The 21,736-nt window shown below is 40.2% G+C and overlaps 1 protein-coding gene across 1 annotated transcript in view; it reads right to left on the bottom strand.

Moving 5' to 3' along the window:
* The window catches only part of LOC126184104 (popeye domain-containing 2), a 174,740-nt gene that overhangs the window by 115,846 nt on the left and 37,158 nt on the right, over positions 1 to 21,736 (bottom strand). The window contains exon 4 of the mRNA XM_049926467.1: positions 13,157 to 13,297. Within this exon, the coding sequence (XP_049782424.1) occupies positions 13,157 to 13,297 (141 nt within the window). The remainder of the gene's footprint in view (positions 1 to 13,156; positions 13,298 to 21,736) is intronic.

Raw genomic sequence — 21,736 nt, 5'->3', positions numbered from 1 at the left:
TGAGACCTTTCTACTCATTAAATTTCCTCTCCTCGATTTAGTTTAGTTTGTTTTGTTTCATTTCTATATTGTATTTATTTGTCATGAATTAGGACAACTAATACATTTTACAGCAATAATTAATTTTGTGTTTTATAGTTTTGTACAATGTATTGTAAATATGCAGATCAATGATTGTTACTACTTGGCCTTGGCATTATTTTCCACAATTCTATCAATATCACAAATTTTAAACAGCTGATATACACTTATTATAGCACTAAAATTTTTATTAACCTCATAGTTTCACAGTCAAGGAAAATTTAATTTTTTTCTGTTCAATCATACTTATATCACTCAACATATTCTTGGAAAAAAATATGAAAGGGTAGTATCAGGTTCTCACACAGGGAGATCTGTAATGGCAAATAGCATGCAGGAGGCCTCGAGCAATGGTGACAGTGCAGTGCAGATATGCAACATGTAAAAGATACACACACAGAAATAACACAGAGCTAAACATCCAGAATATAAGAATAGGTAAGCACTAGGACCAGACCAGAAGAGCAAAATCCTGATCACTAGGAGAACCAACTATGGGCATCTGAAAGCAAAACAAAACAGACAGTTAAAAGCAGTTATTAATTAGAAATTAGAAACTGCCACTGATAAATGATGTACCAAAAAGAATTGAAACTTCTCTGAATAAGCAAAGCTTATTCATAATGGAATGAACTAAAGAAAGTTTGTAGTTTCCTGTCACTGTTTTTTTTCTTTTAACTGCATCACCAGAAGTATTCTCCTATTAATGATCATAGTAGTCCACAAATAAATACTATGCACGTTTTGAAGTACTGTGGTGTTACATTTACTCTATTCATCAATTATTCAGTTTAAGAACAAACTCTCTTCATTATTCCTGATGTACAGTAGGCAACTTACAGTATTAAAAACTAAGTAGTTACTGAAATAGTATTCCTAATAATTTGGAGGATATGATGCAATTATACGGCAAGTAAAAATAAATTATGTTCATTGAAAAAACTGAACTGCTGTTCACACAATCTTATCTGTAAAATATACCTTTTTTCCTAAAACTGATGGAAACAAAATAAAGGAATACAATCAGAAACTTCTTTGAGCACCTAGTCTGTAAAATTTTTAATATCTATCATATGACATAAATATGAATAATAAATGTCAGCTGCTAAATACTGATTTTTCCATAAAAAGTAAATTTTTATCTAGACATCATGATGTTCATACAGGAGGGAAAAGACTCTATGAAAATTATAGAATAGCCATTATAATGACCATGTTATTAAAATGGCACTTTAGAATGAAAGACAAAAACTAGGAAATCCTTGGCACAATTGGAAAACTTTTGTCATAGTGTACATAAAGAAATTATATGTAACCAACAAGGAGAAAATTTACAGCACATTCAAAGACATACAATGATAATCTTATAGGAAACTATAACAGTAGAAATTTGTAAATCAATGAAAACTGTATCACAAGTTACATGCCGAGCTCATGTTGAAATGACTGTGGTGGACATACTCAAACTCAAATTTAAGAACAGGATGTAAAAATATCTACCCTCTGAGAATGGAAGGATTGAAAGTGTCTCCAAAATGAGTCATGACACCAAAGAAGCATGTATTAAAATAATTATTACATGCAACTTTAGAAAGTTGTTTGCCACAAACAAGTGTATTGCCATTTCAGAATGCCCAATGGGTGCAATATTTTGGTGATCAGACATATCATTACAGTTAGGTGTGTTGCAAAATTGAGCTTCTGGGGGCACACAGCCAATTTATCTCCCCCTCCCCCCCTCCCCCCATGAGCTTCACCCTATATGATTCACACCTGAGGATACATGTTGGTGGCCAGGGAGGCAATGGCCTTGGCATCTGTGGTAGCATAGGTTTAGTTACTCTATCCAACCTAGTCACTGTGTTTGCCAATCTTCTTAATTAAACTGAGTGCTGGTTCCCAAGATTTGCTAAGATTATAGTTGTAGTCCCAGCTGATGAGACTGTCCTAGATGGGGACTGATGACCTCAGATGTTAAAACCCATAGTGCTCAGAGCCATTTGAACCATTTTCAACTGTCCTAGATATGAATTTTGATTGCCTCACTAATGACACTGTCCCAGTAGTTTGAAGTCTGTGATAAAATCCTAGTATGTTCATATTCCATCACATGATTCTTGGGCACACAGTGCTCTATTACCACTGACTTGTTGAGATGGATTAGTTCAGAGTTCCACTGGCGTCATCATCCATCTTTGATGGTGTGCACTGTTTGTCCAACATACGTCTTGCCACATTTTCACATAATCTGATCACCCCAGTCTTCCACAAACTGAGGTCATCTTCGACATTTCTCAGTAGTGCCTATATTTTACTGGGCAGGAAGAAGACTGTTTTACTCAGTGCTTTTTCAGTATGCATCATATTTTTTCAGACTCTCTCTTCAAGCCTGTAAGACTCTGGCTGAACACTGCAGATGGTTAACATTTGACGAAGAGTAATAACTTTTTTTATCAACTTGAAAAAGTGGGCTGTAGCGATGAGACTTGATGATGGTGTTAATCCTACACATATTCACCATTAACTGTGATGGAATTTTCCCAATCACGGACAATTGGCAGAGACCTTGGTTGGTTGGTTGGTTGGTTGGTTGGTTGAGGGAGGGGACGAAACAGCAAAGTCATCGGTACCATGATCCAAGGTGGGAGAAACAAGAGGAGGAGCAACACAAACAGCACAGTCCAGGCAAGGAGGTAAAAGGAATGTCAGGGCAGCAGGATGAGGAAGAACAGAAGGGGAGCAAGTGGGAGGGGGTGAGGGGGAGATGGTGAGAGCATGGGTGCCCGCCCCGTCAACACTGTGCACATTGGGGCACCAGCACCACCAACAACCCTTCCAGCTCCCCAGCCCATACCATGATCATGACACAATGGCAACAGCACAGGGAAAAAAGGACACAAGAAAAGGGGAAACAAAACTGCACAGAAGACCAGATAAAACACAGGGAGAAAGGGAGGAGGGAGAGAACACAGTCTGTGTGAAGGCAAGGCCAATGTCTCCATAATCAATAGCAATGCCAATGCTAACTGATGGACTATAATCCTTGAGGGAAATTCAAGGACTTAAAACTGTGAGGACAAACTACTTTTGTGAAAAAAACTGATGACAGACATAACCATGTGAGGGTAATCCACTAACACCCAAGTCAAGAAAGGTGAGAGGGCATTATTTATTGTGAATGGCCAAAAGGCAGGGGCACTCAAGAAAAATATGGATCACCATGATGGGAGACCACAGCTATAAAAGAGGGGGGGGGGGAGGGGGGCAGTTTATTAGATAGGGGGTAGACCCCAGCCAAACGGTTATTAAGTTCATTACCCAAGATACCCATGTGGCTCGGAGCCTAAAGGAAATCAACAAAACAAATAGCATCGCCAAGACCTGTGAGAATTTTATGGATGACAGAGACCATGGGGTGTTGGGAAAAACACTAAGAAACAGCCTGAAGGCCACCCATTTGGTCCATACATAACTAAATTCGAGTGAGAGAGGACTGTTTAATAAAGCAGAGGGCCCTATAGATGGCCATCAATTCTGCAGTAAGCACCTCACATGAGACAGGCAAGAGGTGGAGTTCCATGCCAACAGAAGACATGAAAGCTTATCCCATGTGATTGGTGGATATAGCGCCATTGCTGTAAAAAAACAATTGCATACTGAAACTCCCATAAGAACTGCCAGAACCAATAACAGAACACCGTTGGAGTGATGTTTCAGACCCTGCAATAGATCCATCCAACTCCAGGACTGAGGAACTAACCAAGTGGGAGTGGTCAGTAGAGGATGTATGGAAGAACACAAGGAGGGGAGATGGAAAACACAGGGGAGCAATGCAAAACAGAGCCCAACCGATAAACATGGCGGGCAGAATGCAGGCCACATTCTGAAAATGTGAAAAGAATAGAAAAAGAGGGGAAGAGTGGTTAGTGATAGCATAGAAAACCAGGAGCAGGGACAGCCAAACCAAAAGTGTGTGTGTGTGTGTGTGTGTGTGTGTGTGTGTGTGTGTGTGTGTGTGTGTGTGGTGGGGGGGGGGGGGGGAGACCCCAGAATCAGCCAGGAGACTATTGACAGTGCAGAGGGCACTGGTGGTTAAACGGAAACCATAGTGTGAGCTGGATCCAAGAGAAGCAATGTGGAAGAAGCAGCTGACCCATAAACTTAACAACCAAAGTCCAGATGAGACAGAACTAATGCCCAATAAAGGCAGAGAAGGGTTGAACGATCCAGGCCTGAAGAGATTTGGGCAAGAAACTGAAGCACATCGAGTTTAAGGAAAACAGCCAACCTGCAGAAGACAGATGTGGATCAACCAAGTAAGCTTGTTGTCTAAAATAAGATCCATGAAATGGAACTGGGTGTTTGGCATTGAGGTAGCAGTCCGCATCAGGATAGCCCACAGTATGGTGACAGAAATGCACATTCCTCAACTTAAGGGAAGATAATAGATAACTGTGCAAGAGTGTCCACATGGAAGTGCACTGGATGGCACCCTGAAGTAGTTCTTTGCACAGGCCACTGATTGGGAGCTAGCTCAAATACAGGAATCATCCACATAAAATGCAGGGGTGACCAACTGTCCAGCAGTGGCCCCAAGTCCATTAATAGAGATGAGAAAAAGGGCATTTAATACAGAGCCCTGTGGAACACCATTCTTCTGGGTCTGTGGAGAACTGAAAATGGTGCTAACCTGAACTCTGAATGACTGGTAGGACAGGAACTGGCAAATAAAAATTTCGAGGGGCCTCAGAGACCCCACTCATGGAGTGTAAATAGGATGTGATGGTGACAAACTGTGTTGTAGGCCTTACATAGATAAAAGAAAAGTGTGAGAGTATGAGGCACTGAGAAAAGGCTTGCTGAACTGCAATTTCCAACTGAACAGATGATCGATTGGAGACTGTCCATCCTAAAAGCTGCACTGGTAAGAAGAAGAAATGTCCCAAGATTCAAGGATTCAGCTGAGCCAATGAGCCACTTAACTTGCAAAGGACAGTGGTCAGACTGATGGGATGGTGACTATCAAGGGACAATAGATCCTTGCCAGGCTTAAGGACAGGAACCACAATACTATCTCTCTTTTATGAGGCAAATAAGGTTACACACCTGGAGCAGATATTGTTGTTGTGGAGGACTGAGGTGCTGAAGCAATTGGTTATGGATGGAATCAGGGCCAGCTAAATTGTGGGAAGAAGAGAGGGCCAAAAGACGCTCCCATTCAGGAAAATGTTCATTGTAGGATTCCACCGGACATGGGGTGAAACATAAGTGGGAAGCTTCAGCCCACTGTTTCTGGATGAGGAAGGCAGTTGGATAGGAATCTGATGCTGGTACCCTTACAAAATAGGTCAAGTGGTGTCCCCTGAGAGCTGATGGATCTGTACAAAAGCCATGCGGAAGGGAAAGGTCTGAAATAGAAGACTGTTGCTGACAACCTTGGAGGGTGCAGAGTATAGCCCACACCCATGACAAAAGGACAGAAGAACCTAGGGAGGAGACAAAGCATTCCCAACGCACCTGTTTGTTCTGTTTTATTAAGTAACAGGCTTTTGTGTTTAAGACATTTAAAGGCAATAAGACCAGCAGAGGATGGGTGCTCCATAAGATGTTGCAAGGCTTGACGATGATCACAGGTGGTGGTGGCAGTGGCCGTGCTCCACCACGGAACTGGCCAATGGTAAATAGGGCCTGTCAAGTAGGTGATGGCAATGTCAGCATCATGAATTATCTTATTAGAAATAGCTTGAACGATTTCATCAACACAACCTGACAAAGAAGGTGAAAACATGACCTGGGAGCTACAGAGAGGCTAATCAGCATGACAGAAGGTCCCGTGGGGTAACTGGACATTAGGAGATGGGAAGAGGACAAGAAAATCAACAGGAAGTAGTCACTATCACAGAGGTCATTGTGTGTCAGCCAGTGTAAGGAGGGAAGAAGGGGAGGGAAACTTAGCGAAAGATCAATGGCAGAGAAAGTGCCATATGCAGGACTAAAATGAGTGGGGCAACAATCATTAAGAAGGCACATGTCATAGTCAATAAGAAACTGGTCAATATGATGAGTCCTTGATAGATGAAGCAGCACAACCCCACAAAGGGCGATCAGCATTAAAATCGCCAAGGAGGAGAAAGGGAGGTGGCAGTTAAGGCAGCAAGTGTAGGTGGCATGTCAGGAGGGAAATAGAGACTGCAAACTGTGATGGCAGAGTCCAAATGGACCTGGATGGCGACTGCTTCCAATGTGGTATGATGGGGGTCATCCATGTATTAACAAAATCTATAGAGATCAACAAGCAAATGCCACCAGAAGCCTTCAAAAGACCAATCCTGTTGGCACAAAATCCATAAACAGTTCGTTAGTGAGCATCAGTAAAGTGAGATTCCTGGAGAATGACACAAGCTGCAGAGTAAAAGGAAATAAGGAGTTACAACTCCAGGAGGTGATGGTAGTATCCATTATGGTTTCATTGAACAAGCACAGAGTGGGGATCCAAATGGGAAACCAATAATGCTGCCAGTTCACCATTTGTCACCAATGACAATGGGGTGACATTCATAAATAAGAGGTCAGACTCATGTTGCGAGGGGGGAGATGGCACTACTTCTCTTTCACAGGTTGAAGAGGGGCCGGCATTGCAAGATTCAGAACTGAAAGACAGAGTGTGACCTCGGGGCACACAGACTGTGGGTCCCACAGCCAAGCTGTGGCAGCAGGCCTCTGGCCAGGGAGCTTCTGGGTGGAGGGGTCCCAGGAGGGTGCCCCATGACCAGCAAGCACTGAAGAAGGGGGACACTTCTCTGGCTGGGGAGGGGGAGTGGTACCTAGAGGGGAGAGCATGGGATTGCAAGGGAAGGGGGAAAGGGGACGGGGTGGGACTGGAGTAAGGAGGAGGGAGGAGGCAAAATACATATGAGAGGCAAAGTTAGATGTCATTGACACATGGGGAAGTCAGTCATATTTCTGATGAGCCTCATTAGACAGGATAAACAATCAAGGGATTCATACTCCTGTATCTTCTTTTCCTTCTTATAAACTGGGCAATCAGGAGAATGTGGAGAGTGACAACACACATGGGCAGCAGAACACAGGTGCTCCCCTAGTGGAATGGGTGTCCACATTCACCACACGGAGGGTCTGCTGTACAGAAAAAGGCATGTGGCCGAAACACAAACAGTGAAAACATCTCATGGGTGGCGGGACATGCAGCTTTACATCCCACTAATAACACATAACCTTGGCCTTCTCTAGAAGGGTACCTCCCTGAAATGCCAGAATAAATGCACCAGTATCAGTGTGATTCTCCTTACGATCTTCGTGAACACACTGAACAAAATGAATGCCCAATTGTTCCAGATTGGCCAGGAGTTCATCAGTTTGAAAGATGAGGTCCCTATGAAAAATGACTCACTGAACCATATTCAAAGACTGGTGAGGAGTAATGGACACAAAGACATTGCCAAGATGACTAGAAGCATGAAGGGCTGAAGACTGGGTGGAAGAAGTAGTTTTGATCAACAGCAAACCTGACCATATCTTAATGCGAGACTCTCCTTTGTCAAACTTGTCTTCAATATTTTCCATTGGTGGTGGTGGTGGTGGTGGTGGTGGTGGTGGTGGTGAACATGTCCCCATCAGTTCTAGTCCAGACCAAGTAGTGGAGAAAGTGTTTCATCCCAAGCTGGTGAGCCTGGTGCTTCTCACAACATCCAGCCAAGGAAGGAAGGCTGCACGGTCATAAGAAGCAGCATCAAATGATCTGTTACCTACCAAAGAAACAGCAAAAGAAGAATGGCCAGTTTTTTGAGCTTAATACTTTTCATATGCAAAGCATCAGACCTGATACCATCCATTCCAAGCATGGCCTCTACCCATGAATGCCACCCAGCCACAGCAAAGGCTCTCTGGCATGACAGCTGTTGTCAGGAGTTCCAGTACTTCAGAATGACACGCAACAACTGCTATGCATACATGGGGAGGCAACAGCTCAGTTATCATAAGTTCAATCCATGTGTTGTCAGGGGTGGGGGGTGTCAGGTGTCAGCTAGATGGGTACATAACTGCCCCACCACGGACTGTCTACACATTTAGGTGACCTAGCAGAGCTGGGGGGGGGGGGGAGGGGGGGGGAGGGAGAGGGAGGAGGGAAGAGAAATCAACACCATAGACAATAGGGAGTGAGTTCTCCAAATGGCTCACTCTATGGAGAGAAAATTTGGAAGTGGAGGTCAAACCCCAGGTGGCGCAAAAAATGTCAAAAAGGAAGGATAAAAAGGAAAAGGCTAGGGGAACAAAAACCAGAAGGAATACAAGAAACTGGGGGATAGCCATGTTAACATAAGAACACCGAGAGAGGAGGAGGTGGCAGAGGGGAAGGAGTGCGGGCAGTGAGGAAGGGGCATGGGGAAGGAAATGCAGCCTGGGAATGAAGAATGAACAACAACAGCTCAGGGATGTATGTGTGCCATGCACAGAAAAAGGGGGGTGGGGGGAGGGAGGCAGAAGCCTTGATTCTAGAAGTCTGCATTTTGGCTGTTCAGGAAACCTTCTACTTTTCATCTTGTGGCCATTCTGAAAATGCCTGCCACATAATGGTGTCACACAGAAGCAAACAGGAAAGACTGCTTGCTTTGCTGATTTCTCTTGTGGTCATAGAGATACACACAGCAATTGTCTGTTGAGATTAGGTGACTACAGGACTCTTCTGCACTGGCCTGACACAGTGTAAACATGTCCAATTTTGCTTTATTTTGGTGGACACTCGTAATATGTATGAGCAGTTATAGAATTCACTGGAGGGTGACACCAGTAACAATCAAAATGTTGTACAAGACATTCAAAACTGGTCCTTGAGTGATATTAACTTTTACAATTTTTGTCTTGATTGTGATACACCAGCCTTGGAGCATCAGGGCCTCCACTTTGCCTGAAATTCGTGATTCTTCACAGAGACATGGTCTGTCCTTTCATTCTTCATCATTCGGATTTGTGCAGCCGTACTAGAAGAGTCTGTGTCACCAAATCACTGTGTCATATGATGGTGTATTGTTACTGGACATTTGAACCCACTTATTATTGACTGTTGCATTACTATTCCCCTTCAAATGGAGAAAATGAATTACTGCACTATATTTTACTTTATCAATGGACAGTGATTCTTTGTTTTGCCACCTCTAGTGGTGTGCTGCAGTACTTTGGGGTGGGGGTTTCAATGTGTATCAAGGCTACCAACATGTACCTGCAAACACAGAAATTACAGAAATTTATTTTTTCAGTATGGTAATTAAAACCTGATGACTAATCCTCATATTGGATAAATGCTCCTTTGTTTCCTTGCACTCAGAGATATGTTAGTAAATTCAAGCTTTCAGCAAATTACTCTGTTGTCAACACCAGGAGTTAACTATTGTACTAATTGGCCATGTGGTAGCTGGTGAAATAATGTCATGGATACATCATGAAACCCTGTAACTTCTATATGCTACCAGAGATTAACTTAATTTTTTTTATCTATTAGCAATGTTGTGGTAACTATCTTCCATACATCATTCTGACGTTTCCCACATGCTATCAGGTTATTGCCATTATACTGGTTTCTTCCTTACATCTAGCCATTTCTCTCTCAGTGTCAAAGCCTAGTGATGGCAGTCCTACTGGGACTGGGATGTAGCCTATACTACCTCATTCATGTTGGATATCTTTTCTTTCTCTCATTTATTAAAAGCTCTAATTCTAGCTTGTATTATAAAAGGTTCTGCTGTCTTTTTTCCCCCTCACAAGTTGCTCATAGTGGTTCTTTCAATCTTCAGTTGAAATTAAAGATTTCCTTTTAAGTGATTAAGTAATATCTTCCTCAGGCTTTAAGTTTTCATTGACAACAAACACTGAGGAAGTACTATAGCCTAGTCTTAAAAAGGTGACACTAATTTAAATATTTCCTGATGCACACTGCAGCATAGGTGCAATTCAGTATAGCCCCTACAATATTGGCAATGCATAAATAACTACTGGACTCTGGGATCTTTTGGCTGACAAGGGGAGGATAAGTTGTCATATACTGTTCAAGACCACTACACAGTGCAGCAATGTCCTCAGTTCAATCAAAGACATCTATTTATGTCTCAGAATGAAGGCATGGAACATTGATGTGAGAGTTCAGCAATTAGATGTTACTGTTATGCCTGGTGGACAACTTTATGCTAACTGGAAGTCTACACTTTGTGTTGTCACTTGATTTCACACTTCTCTTTAATTTTCTGTAACACACACACACACACACACACACACACACACACACAAACAAACAAAACCATTTATCCAAGGAAAGAAGATGGATTCCACAACAGTATAAGTTTACAACAAAAACAACTATCTTTACAGTTTTCTGACATTAATATAACTTTTTAGTAATTTATTTATATTCTTGTAGGAGACATCTATACAGGGCTATTACAAATGATTGAAGCGATTTCATAAATTCACTGTAGCTCCATTCATTGACATATGGTCACGACACACTACAGATACGTAGAAAAACTCAGTTTTGTTCGGCTGAAGCCGCACTTCAGGTTTCTGCCGCCAGAGCGCTCGAGAGCGCAGTGAGACAAAATGGCGACAGGAGCCGAGAAAGCGTATGTCGTGCTTGAAATGCACTCACATCAGTCAGTCATAACATAACATAACGACACTTCAGGACAAAGTTCAACAAAGATCCACCAACTGCTAACTCCATTCGGCGATGGTATGTGCAGTTTAAAGCTTCTGGATGCCTCTGCAAGAGGAAGTCAACGGGTCGGCCTGCAGTGAGCGAAGAAACGGTTGAAAGCGTGCGGACAAGTTTCACGCGTAGCCCGCGGAAGTCGACGAATAAAGCAAGCAGGGAGCTAAACGTACCACAGCCGACGGTTTGGAAAATCTTACGGAAAAGGCTAAAGCAGAAGCCTTACCGTTTACAGTTGCTACAAGCCCTGACACCCGATGACAAAGTCAAACGCTTTGAATTTTCGGCACGGTTGCAACAGCTCATGGAAGAGGATGCGTTCAGTGCGAAACTTGTTTTCAGTGATGAAGCAACATTTTTTCTTTATCGTGAAGTGAACAGACACAATGTGCGAATCTGGGCGGTAGAGAATCCTCACGCATTCGTACAGCAAATTCGCAATTCACCAAAAGTTAACGTGTTTTGTGCAATCTCACGGTTTAAAGTTTACGGCCCCTTTTTCTTCTGCGAAAAAAACGTTACAGGACACGTGTATCTGGACATGCTGGAAAATTGGCTCATGCCACAACTGGAGACCGACAGCGCCGACTTCATCTTTCAACAGGATGGTGCTCCACCGCACTTCCATCATGATGGAGATTGGAAAACCGATGGATCGGTCATGGTGGAGATCACGATCAGCAATGCATGTCATGGCCTCCACGCTCTCCCGACTTAACCCCATGCGATTTCTTTCTGTGGGGTTATGTGAAAGATTCAGTGTTTAAACCTCCTCTTCCAAGAAACGTGCCAGAACTGTGAGCTGTCATCAACAATGCTTTCGAACTCATTGATGGGGACATGCTGCGCCGAGTGTGGGAGGAACATGATTATCGGCTTGATGTCTGCCGAATCACTAAAGGGGCACATATCAAACATTTGTGAATGCCTAAAAAAACTTTTTGAGTTTTTGTATGTGTGTGCAAAGCATTGTGAAAATATCTCAAATAATAAAGTTATTGTAGAGCTGTGAAATCGCTTCAATCATTTATAATAACCCTGTAATGGCCAAGTTCAGTGGCATACTCTCAAAACAACAAATCACATTCAGAATGGCACTTAGTAAAGTATACACAGCAATATCAAGTTTATACAAATGTCTTCTTTCATGTTAAATAGTACAAACTACAAGTTTCCTTATGAATATAAATTATTGTGATATATTTTGATGCTGTATGTAAATGAATATTCACATAATACCTCCTACCAGATAAATAATACTTTGGATGAAATATATTCTCTAACAGCATTTCTTTACTAAAGAAATAATATTATAAGTAATAGAACATTATTTTCTGTCGTAAATGTTAATAATTTTGTTCTTCAACATAACAAACAGCTAAATACCATTTTTTGCTGGAAGAATAAACTTTTCTGATTGAACAAACCACACATTTGAAAGACAATGATACGTCTATTGAAACAAGGAATTGTTCATGAGAGAAAGGCAGATTATGGAGAATGCAAAATCATGGTTCACTTAAAACATCTTAAATACTGCTTGTGAGTGCATAGTTGTCACACTATAGGTAATACACGAAACTGCTGCTTGCTGATTATATTGGCTCCGTCAACACAATGTTTTTATTTTATAGTCTTTAATTACTATCAGGTGCTTTCTTTGTTGAACTCTGAAGCTCAATCACTAAATTATGTACAACTGGCTGTCACATGTCATCTTAAATTCTCAGTGTACTTCCTCACACACACAACTTCATATTCAAGAATGTTAAACACTTCTTGGTACATGTTACTTAAAATTAATTTGCTCATTTCAAACACTAAACAAAAACCATATACATGCTCCTCTACCAAATAAAAGTATTTTGACCCTTTCCCCTGTGAACTCTGCATAGAGCACTTTGTCTTCCATTGTATCTTATGAGCATGCTGTGTGTATTGCTTTACACACATTTTCCCACATATTCTAATCTCTCTTAAAGGTATATACTCTTGGATATCATTTATGACATTGGGCTCTGTAGGTTGGAGTAAGTCTGAATTGCTATTTAAAATGTAACAAACAAAAACCCAGAGAGATATATCAGAGCATGCAGTGAGATATCTTCTCACTTCGTGCTGTGTAACACAGCAGAAGCTTTCAGATATTTACAAAGAACTTCTCTGCATTTGTGAAGGTATCAAGCAACTTGAAAACCAGAGGAAATTTACTGAATGTACACAGATGTCTCATAAATCTATTGTTTTTCTTGCTCCATCTAAACACTTATTTGTACAAGGTTCATGCATTTTCAACCTGTTTTCAGTGCAATTATTTAAAAAAATGTTATAAAAGATCATTGTATTTCAACACACCTGCATCAGTTTCTTGACAACATCACGACCCAAAATGTGGTCAAACACTGCTTGTAGGAACTGATCTGTGATGATTGTCAGTTTGAGCTTGTCTCTGTGCCACACAAGCACCTGTGATTCTTCCATAGCTGTTATTGACACCTAAAAATTGTCAGAGACAATATCTCATTAACAACACTTTTAAACATCAAGCTATCATTTATTGAGAGAATACATATTTTAGGCATGAAATATATAATTCAGTGGCTATGAAATGTAACACCACTTTAGGTGACCAGCTGAGATATGCAATACCTTGCTTCAAGATGTGTAAACTAAAATGAAAAGTGTGTTCAAGATTTTGCTAACAGGTTACCTGACATTATAAATGACATGAGAGTGTTGAATAATACTGGTTTGTTCTGTAGGGTTTCAGAAAATGGCTGTACGAAAAATACAAGACATGTAGAGAGAAAATACACATATCAGTGGATTAAGCATCTCTTCAAGTTTCAATCTGCAATGCACACCATGGTGTAGTTGCACTAGTGGGGCAGGCATGTCAGAACATGTAGACAAATCATCCGTTCCATACTGTCACATTAAATTAGTTCATTCCTGCAGATAGACAACTCAATGAACTAAGAAATGAAATGTGTTCATAACTGTGAAAATGGACTACCATAGGTCATATAATGGAATGACAACAATGAAAATTTGTCCCAGAGTGGGACTCTAACCTGGATTTCTTGCTTATCATGAGTGGTTGCCTTACCATTTGGCTATCCAAGGAAAACCCACAGACAGACACAAACTTCCATATGTCGACAACCATGAGCCTACAACCTGTACTCATTCATCCATTATGTATATTCCCATACAGGGGAAACGTTCTACTTGAAAGTTGCTGGCCTGGTGTTGACAGATAAATACGATATTGCAGTGCCCGTTTTATTCTGAATTACAATGTTAAGTTCCTTCAGACATGCATGTATGTCTGAAGGAACAGGCAATGTGGCGATTCCAGCCATTATGAAAGATATGAAATTTATTCACAATTGCAAATATGGACTACTGTCAGCTGTATAATGGAATGACCACAACGAAAATTTGTGCTGGACTGGCACTCACATTGCTTGTGGTAAGCAGGGTTTGAGTCCCAGTCCGATACAAATTTTCAGTGTCATCACTCCACTATACAGCTGATGGTAGTCCATACTCACAACTGTGAATACATTTCATGCCTTTCATAACAGCTGTAGCTGCTACGGTGCAGGTTCTTTCAGGCATGCAAGCATGTCTGAATGAACTTTACATTGTAATTCAGGATAACAAAGGTACTGCAATATCATAAATATCATAATATTGAATCATATGACAATGAACTAAGTTCCAAAGCAGGCTGCTGTTGGACATTCCTCAGCAACTCATGTCAGTGACTTCAATGAACTGCACACACTGCCTCAAAAATGTTTTGTTCTGAAGAATTATCACGCTTTTATAGTGCTGCTGCAATAATAATCTCTTATGGAATATAAATTTTAATGATAATGGCACTTATATCAAGTTGTTTATCTGTTGATATTTGTCTGTTTTGTGTGCACTATATTTACTTTTTGCCTGTGTTTAACACTGTGGTTATGTCATGACTACCCAGCTAGCGAAAATATGTACTACAAGATTTTACAGAGTTCTCATCTGGATATATGAGATTGTATTATCATCAGACATGATTGGTGGAATAATGTGAACCGCTTTCTATATAAATATGATCTTGTTTTATTAGTTACATCATGATACTTCTGTTTCTTCTTGGTCGTGATGAGTCCCAAATTATGTTTATGAATTATGAAACAGACACACAGACACATCATACCTTTCAAGAGCAAAAAGTTATCATGAACACTCTTCTTCACCAAACTGACTATACCATTTCATAAAATTAGCAGTACTGTCAGTGACAATAACACAGTCAAAATTGCTTTATTTATTGTGAGATTAGCACTTCACAAGCTGTTGTACAGTGTGTAATAACTGGTAGCTATGATTCTTACTTAATATAAGCTTAATATAAACTACATGTTCTCACAATCGAGTTAACTGAGCATTTCTGTCATACTCTTGCTCCATTCTAACCCCCTCCCACATGCTGAGCATTTCTTACATTAGTCTTAGTCATTCTGACTATAAGAATCAATGACAGATAAGAAATGCACATAAATGGATCACAGAAATGCTTTATATACTATGTCATTCAAAGTGTATATACATATACCCGATTCATTCAAAGTAACCACAGTCTGCTATTTGTGAACATTACAGAAGACTGATACAGCCATTTTATCTTATGCTGCTCTAACTTTCCATACCAAGATATTTCACCATTTTCACTGTCTATTGATTATCACAGATACTAAAACTTGCCCTTAACACTGTGAATCACTATAAATTGCTCATCTCAGGTTCTTTTTATGTGCAAATTTGTTAGGCAATGACAAAACATATTTTCAAGAGATATGAAGACAGCTGTGAACATATGTGCAAACATGAAAAACAATGTAAGGGTTATTTTTTTAAGAAAGATGGTGAAAACAACTGTTCCTTTTGGTCATTTCACATAGATTGTACCCTGAGATGAACTTTTAGTGCAACCATCACTGTCAGACTTTGTAATTTCTGAGAATTTTTGTTTATCCTTGGGTAGCTCATCTTCAAACCAACATGCCACTATTTTCATAAAAGCATGCAAGCCATTTGTAATGAATGTATAAATTCAAAACTTTTTTTTAATAAATTAAACTAAAACCAAATTGAGGCTGGTTGCTAGTCTGTGCTGTTGATATTCAGTAATAATGTTAACAGTCATGATACTCAAAAAATATGATTACTTGACAAACCACTTGACTAGGTGTTCTGAAAGGAGAACAACATGTTTAACATAGAGGCTGAAGGTACAGAGTATCTACATCTACATACATCTTACATACATACATACATACATACATACACACACACAAACACACACACACACACACACACACACACACACACACACACACACACACAGATATATACACACACACATTGTATGCCATCATTTGGTGCATGGAGCAAGGTACCTTGTACCACTACTAGTTATTCTCTTTCCTGTTCCACTTGCAGATGGAGCAAAGGATAAGCAACTGCATACATATCTCCATATTAGCCCTAATTTCTCTTACTTTGTCTTCATGGTCCTTATCAGAAATGTTCATTGGTGGCACCAGAATCATTCTATAGTCAGCCATAAATGATCATTCTCTAAATTTTCTCAATGAAGTTTTGTGAAAAGAATATTGTCTCAGATAAGATTTGGTTGTTGTTCCATGTCAGGAAGTATAACATAAAAAAACATAAATAACTACCCTGATCATTTGTCAGGAGATTGTCAAAATAGGTGACTACATTACAGTAAATTGGAACTGTTAATATTTACAGAATTAATACACTGTCACAATGAAACTTAGTTATGCACTTTTAATAAATTTATCATACACAAAATACCTAATCCTGACTGTTGTGACCAGGTGCTGTCAAAATTGAAATCTAACAGACACTTTTACTTAAGCTGGTCTAACAGTCCTTGTTAATTTCTTCATCCTTAGAGTAGGAGACATTGCTATGAAAAAGTGTTTCAAACTCTGTTCAAACTGTGCTTTATCTGAAACCAAGTTTTTAATGGCTGCTGGAAATTTATTGAAAATGTGTGTTCCTGATTATTGGACCCTTTTTCGAGCAAGGTAAGTGATTTTATGTCTTTATGTAGATTGTTCTTATTCCTACCACTGATACTGTGTATTGAGCTCTTGGTTGAAAACAGAGGTATATTACTTGTAACAAATATCATACAAAGTTCCTTGAACATGTTTCTACATGGTGGTGTTGAATTTACATGGAAAATGATTCTTATTACACACTTTTGCATGGTAAAAACTTTAGCTTGGTTTGATGAGTTACCACAGAATATGACCCTGTATGACAAAATAGAATGAAAGTAGGCAGAGTACTCAAGTTGTTTTTATATTTATATCTCCTAGATCTGACACCATTCTCACTGCAAATAGAAACTTGTTGAAGTGCTTCAGCAGTTGTGTGGTATGCCCTTCCCAACTGAATTTACTGTAGAGTTGTCACCTCAGAAATTTAACACAACCTCTTCCATCTGCGTGTCTTCATATGTTATACACATGCTAGAAGGATATCTCTTACAGATTCTGAAATGCATATAGAGGGTCTTTTCAAAGTTTAATGACAGTGAATTAGCTTTAAACCATTCATTAATGTCAGAGAAAATTTGTTAATCAGCCATTTCTAAATCTGTACTTGACTTGCTATTTGTTGCAATGTTTGTATCATTTGCAAACAAAACAAACTTGGCATCTAGCAATGTAACAGACGAGAGGGCATTAATGTACACAAGAAAATCAATGGACCCAAGATGGAACCTTGAGGAACACCACATGTAATTAGTTCCCAATCAGATGAAAACTGACTGCTTACTGCACAGGTATTTCACAACGAGACCCTTTGTTTCCTGTTAGATAAGACTCAAACCATTTAGCAGCACTGCCAATGACACCATAATATTCCAATTTACTCAAGAGAATGTTGTGATTCACATAAAGGCTTTTGACAGATCACAGAAAACGCCAGCAGCCTCTAATTTGTTATCTAATGAATTAAGTACATTCTCACTGTACATGTAAATAGCTTTCTCTATATCAGAACCCTTAAGAGACCCAGACTGTGACTTGGGCAATATATTGTTAGCAGTCAGATGGTTGATGAGATGCTTGAACACAACCTTTTCAAATATTTTTGAAAAAGCCAGCAAAAGTGAAATTGGTTGATAGTTTGATGGTATCTCTTCATCCTCCTCCCTGTAAAGAGGCTTAACTTCAGCATATTGTAATCAGTCTGGAAATGTTCTGCTGATAAGAGACTGATTACACAAGTAACTTTAAGACAGAACTCAACTCACAGGAGAACTGAACTCAACTCGTATGAGAACTCTTCGATTAACTACATTGATACGTTATTATAACCACTTCAGTACTTTGATTTTAATGAATTTACGATGAATGCTACTCCTTCAGGAGTTTTGAGTGTCATTTCCATTTTACTGAAGTTATTCATAAAGACTGACCTCAGATACTCTATTGCACTGTTTACCAAACCTGATAACTCCAAGCTGTCAGTAACAGAAACAAAGTACTTTTTAAGAGGTTTGCAACTCTACATACACTTGTTACCAAGGTCTCCTTTATTTTTAGAGCTATCATCAGTTCCTCTTCCTTTTTGGCCCCATCTGCCTCTGTCTGCACTATATCCCATACTGTTTTTATTTTGTTGCCTGATGTATCTCTCTTTTTGTCATAATAATGCTGCTTTGATTTTTGGATTACTTGCTTCAATATTTTGCAGTATTCCTTCTAATGCATTACAATGCTAATATCAGAGCTGTTCCTAGACAGTAGATACAGTCTCCTTTTTGTCCTACATCCTATCTTTATTCCTTGTGTAATCCACGTTTTTTTTAGCCTTCTATTTGATTTGAGTTGCCTTTAAGGGAAAACAGTTCTCATAGGAGGAAATAGCTTTATTAATGAATGCTTTGCATTATCCATTTGAGTCAGGAGTGTTGTAAACATCTATCTAGTTCATGTCTTTGAGCAATCTCTTAAAATTCTCAATTTCTGACTGATTTATTATCCTCCTGTGCTACGATTTAATAGACTTTATATCCTGAAAAAATTCAACATTTAACACAAGATGTTGCATGTCACGATCAGATAGCACATTTACTATTGGTTTTGTAATACTTTTTTTCCTCCCTCCAGAGAGTCCTATTTCAGTTCATGAAGCATCTCTCTAATATTTTATTATAGATCAAACCCCAGTAACAAATCTAGAAGCCGCTGTAAAGTGTTAGATGGTGAGTATTATTGATTACCCTTCCATCCCTATGTCCCACTCCGATCGAGTAAAGAAATGGTTGTCTATATACTTCCATATATACCAAAATCCAGCGTTATATTTCTAGGACAAATAAGTTGTCCTTGCAAGAGATTTTTCCCCGTTAAATGTGCGAATGTACAACAGTTTCACAAACGAGGAATACGCTGACATCCACCTCACCTATACGATCCTAGGAGCATCCACATGATGCTTTCGCTTCACGGATCAGGCACATAAACATAGACAGATGTGCCTCGCATGATTGGTGGACAGCGACTCTGTAGTGCTGAGCTGTCGAATTGAAGGTACTGTCCACTGGTACATGTCATTTAACGAAAAAACGGGTCTGTGCATATCAATGTCGGGGTAGCAGCTGACAATGACCTGAGACAAGGTGAGTGATAAATGAGGAAAAATATGTCGAGGACCACATGCTGCTATGCGTAACACGTGACGCACGGTTGTTAATTTTGTTCTCCTCGGTGCACTGTGTACGTAAAACAAAAACACCTGTACACCATTGAATGAGATACCGACGAGCCTCACGATCACGACATGTCATTCACCCATAGATACAACACACGACACACCAATGAGCTGAAGTGTATCTGCAGCGTTTGAAAGATACGAGAAAGAACATATCTACTGTCGACGTACAGTGCGGATGACGAAGAAAAAGTGTTACAAACTGTTGCGGAGGACCGAACAACTGCGGTCGGAATGTCACAATCTACAGTTAAGCGAGTAATCCATAGAAACCATTACCATCCCTTTCGCATACAGAAGGTACAGGCATTATTGCCTGAAAACTAACAGAGAAGGCTTGACTTCTGAAACTTTATCCTACGGCGTCAGACCCACGACCAGCATTTTTCACGAACAATATTGTTCACCGACGAAGCCTATTTCACGAAGGAGGGTATGGTGAATTCGCATAATTGGCACGAGTGGGCGGAAGAAAACCCCCACAGCACAGTGATACGAGGGTACCAACAACGATGCGGTGTCAATATCTGGTGTGGTATTATTGATCACCATCTCATAGGGCCACATGTGCTACCACAAAGGCTTACGGGAGAGTGGTATCTGCGTTTCCTGGATCTACATTACCGGAATTTGAAGACGTTAGTTTGGACTCTCGTATGAACCTGTGGTACATGCATGATGGTGCCCCCGCTCACTTCAGCGGCACAGTGCGACGCCACCTGGACAATGCCTTCCATTCGAAATGGATCGGTCGTGGAGGCTCTGTAACATGGCCACCAAGATCGCCAGACCTGAATCCACTGGATTTCTTTTTGTGGGGCCATCTGAAATCTGTGATTTATGAAGGAGAGGTTGTTAATGTCAACACTCTTCAAAGCAGAATACAATGTGCCTGTGATATTACGCAGAGAGATACAGACATGTTGGATCGTGTTCAGCAATCCTTCCTGCTAAGAGTTCAACTTTGCCACACACATCGTTGCCGTCACTTCGAACAGTACTTATAAACCGCCACTGCAGCTTCTGGTCATGTGTTTCTATGTTAGTTTCGATTTGTACAGCTGTATTGTATTCGTTTGTATTAACTGCCACATATCTGTGTAGTAGTATTCTGTATTCTACATCTACGTACTCGTTTCTTAAAAGTAAGTCTGGGACACAAAAACCAAATTATAAAACATGCATGTACAGTAGTGCAGCCCCTCCTCACGTTCCTTTCCCTATGCCAACTAGCTACGGTACATAATACCGGCTGGCGTAACCGGTACGAGATAGATGTGGGCGCTGTCATTGCTCGCAGTGTCACGCAGACCGTCGGCTGACGCTGCATGCCTCGCCTTCTCGTGAGCGGCTAGACTACCTACAACACTTGCATGTTGTGCCCTGTTGCCAATCGGTCCCCTTCGTCAATGTCGGCGCACAGTAACACCCAAAAATCCACTTCATATTTCCAGATGTTTACCATTCAGCTGCATTGTCATTTATTGACATAGGAACATCCGGAAAACGAATTTATGTTTGTAGCTCAGTGTGTGACAATTTGCACGGCAAATTTTTCCCCATTTATGACTCATCCTGTATAGAATGGATGGATGGATGGATATGGTGTTATGGGCGCTCAACAGTGTAGTCTTTAGCGCCCGGCATCCTGTATAGGTATGAAAGGATGTCGCTACACTTTCAGCTACCTAGTTTCGCCTACTTATCAAGGTTATGCAATTACACTTCCCCTCCGCCCATCCGAAAAATATGCACGTGAATCATTGTAAATGGGAAATGTCTTCCGATTTTTGGCAGATTGGCGAATAAGACTAGCAAATATTCTCATACAAAATGTTCATTAATTTCTGTATGTAGATATATGTCCAGAAAACAACCCTTTCTTTATGTTTGTTGGGTGTCGTTTTAATAATGTCTAGCTTACTTTTAGCTTGTGACTTTAACCATTAGGTCTGATCCTTCCTGAAGTTCGTCTAGGTGAGAGCATTTGGGGATCTTAATTTTACGGAACACTGGACAGTGTTCTCCACAATACCATCAAATATATTCCCACAAACAATGTTGTTCTGCAAGTGTTAAAGAAAAGAACCAATGTGTTGAACATTCCCTATTAAGGAA

Source organism: Schistocerca cancellata, chromosome 4, assembly GCF_023864275.1.
Source record: "Schistocerca cancellata isolate TAMUIC-IGC-003103 chromosome 4, iqSchCanc2.1, whole genome shotgun sequence".
NCBI lineage: Eukaryota > Metazoa > Arthropoda > Insecta > Orthoptera > Acrididae > Schistocerca > Schistocerca cancellata.
The sequence above is the reverse complement of the archived record's forward strand: the minus strand, read 5'-3'. Positions and strand labels throughout refer to the sequence as shown.